Source organism: Pyrus communis, chromosome 2 (genome assembly GCF_963583255.1).
Source record: "Pyrus communis chromosome 2, drPyrComm1.1, whole genome shotgun sequence".
NCBI classification, from domain to species: Eukaryota; Viridiplantae; Streptophyta; class Magnoliopsida; order Rosales; family Rosaceae; genus Pyrus; species Pyrus communis.
The window spans coordinates 3,796,647-3,799,077 of NC_084804.1; the positions used below are offsets into that span (position 1 = coordinate 3,796,647).

General features: G+C 39.2%; 1 protein-coding gene across 1 annotated transcript; it reads right to left on the minus strand.

Annotated features, from left to right (window-relative positions):
• Nucleotides 1-277: 277 nt before the first annotated feature.
• LOC137726656 (uncharacterized) lies at nt 278-1,452 on the minus strand. The gene has a single exon (XM_068465595.1). It carries the CDS (start codon nt 1,099-1,101, stop codon nt 583-585), a length of 519 nt encoding a protein of 172 aa, XP_068321696.1. The 5' UTR covers nt 1,102-1,452; the 3' UTR covers nt 278-582.
• Nucleotides 1,453-2,431: the final 979 nt, after the last annotated feature.

A 2,431-nucleotide genomic window follows, 5' to 3' on the forward strand; every position in this document is an offset into this window, starting at 1 on the left:
AGAAAGTGTAGAATTATTCTTTCATTTTTCTCGACGAAAATTAAGAAATAAAGCAAATCATATTTTCCAATGGCATAGTAGCAGGACTGGTTTCTCTCAAAATAGTAGTCTCTTTCCCCAGATAAACTCCTCCTTCCAAACAAAAGAAGCAAAATAATTAATCAAAACCCATAACAATTTAGTTTCTTGATCTTCACCCCTCTCCAAAATTACAAGATTAAATCATATCCACTGCATGAAATAATTGAACAAGAAACACACACAGATGTCAACGGAGTAATTAATTGCCATGAGCCGATGGCCTTCAAATATATATTATCTAGTCGGGTGAGAACCCACCACAATAACAGAGATCGACCCTCTCATAGAACTTGTTTGTATATTATTTCTTCTTTCCCTATTTTTTCATATATATACAAAACAAGAAACACAAAACAAAGAAAAAGGCAGAAAATAAAGGAAATTAAAAGAGGCAGCAAAAAGAAAGAATGGGCACAAACCCTACTAAAATATATGAACCTTTAAGACAAATGATAAAACTGAGAAGAAGAAGAAGATCGAAAAAATGAAAATCCGCCAATATTACACATCACTTGGTGACTCACAAATGCTCTCTAAGTGCGGCCTCCAAACCCCAACACGTCCTCGCCGCCGATCCCTCTGCGACGAATGCTTTTCCAACAGTATTTCACTCAAGTACCGATCATTTATCAGCAGGTTGGTCATGGCGACGCTGTTGTTTGTGATGTTGTTGTTTTCGGCGTCTTTAATCCGCTTCTTCTTTGCCGACGACGATCTTGTCCTCCCCGCCTTTTCAGACGTGTTCGAAGAAGCGGGCATAGGCATGAGGAAGTAAATCTTGCCGCGTTGGAGTTCCGCGTCTGGAGGAACGATCACGATCTTCGGGACGACCCCGTCGTGATCGGACGCCGACGAGGAGGGCTTCTTGAGGACGTGCTTAGGGTACGCCTTCATGATCTCGCTGGCTCGGATTGTGCCGCTGATTTCCTCGACTCTGCCGTTAGAGTGTACAACTCGAATCACGTCCAAAGCTCCACATGGTAGAATGCAAGAGATGCAGCACCTGATGGTGTTTTTCATGGCTAGCTGCTGCTTCTGCTTTCTAGCTAGCTATGATCTTTTGTCTCTCCCTCCAAAAGTCTCTCTCATAGAGAGAGAGAGAGAGAGAGAGAGAGGGAGGAGGAGAAAGAAGTAGTGAAGGAAAGAGAATAAGAAAGAGAGAATACAGAAGTCTCTTTAATTAAAAACCCTTTTCTATTTTTGCCTGGGTAGATAGCTCTAGCTATATGAGAGTGGGAATATCTGTCACCCTAAAAGATTGTATCAAATGAGGTATTATTATATAGTACTAGCTTTTTCTTTCGGATGATTTATTTAGACACACAAAATTAATATATTTACTGTCACATTTTCTAATATAATTAAGCAAAGTCTACATATCTGTATTATAAATGTGTCAAATTTGCGTATCCAAATAATTTCATTTTTTTTGTTTCTTTTCTCATTTTCTTTAAACCTTTTGATCTGTGGGATGAGGAAGCTAGATGATGAGGGAATTTTCTGCCTATGACTTGCTTAGGATGAAATCCATGGCAGGAATAATTGCACCTCACTCTGTACTTTGCCCTTTTGGTATCCATCATTTAGGCCCCCCATCCCTCTCTTTCCTTCTCGTTCACCAAGTACAATAATTTGGGGTTGGGTTTAAAGGGTTGAGGGTCCTTATGGATGGCACATGTTCGTATTGGGATTGCCAGCAAAGGGGTGCCCTAGCTCAAGTGTTTCAGTCCAGGACTGACACGTGTGACAACAAGATTGAATACCTACTTTGCTATTTTCTAATTTAGTGTGTGGAGGCTACTTGTATGTATGTGTGGGGTTGATGAAGAGGGAGTGAAACCGATCGGCTTTGTTGGGAGTGAATTGGGAATGGAGGGGGTGGGAAATGGGGCATAGGGAAAATCTTCTTTTGAGAGAGGGGATTTATGATCTTTCAAAGTTTCAATATCCCAAGCAACATCATGAGGTTTGTGGTTTTCATTGGAAAGTGAGGTGTGATACATCACTTCTTTTTAGCTGTATCTCTTTGTGGTTTTAGGCTTGCAAAGTGGTTTGGCTCAAGTGTGAATGTATTTGCCTATTTTGTAAAAAGATTTTGCTTGCATCATCTTGACATTGTAGATCTACTATCACTGAATCTCACATCAATCAACAATTAACAATCGTTCGTGTTGTTCGTATTATTGTACCAAATTGATCACAAACTTCTGGTTGATAAAAATGGTTTCTAATATAATCTCAGATATGTTGATGTGGAAAGTATGATCGATACTTTTATATTAACTTTTTAGAGCAAACGCTAACAATTAAGTTTATGATTAGAAATCACTACAAATTGAGTTTAAGTTTT

Bases quoted from the DNA above. Each gene is read 5' to 3' on its own strand.
- LOC137726656 (XM_068465595.1), bottom strand. From the start codon at position 1,101: ATGAAAAACACCATCAGGTGCTGCATCTCTTGCATTCTACCATGTGGA.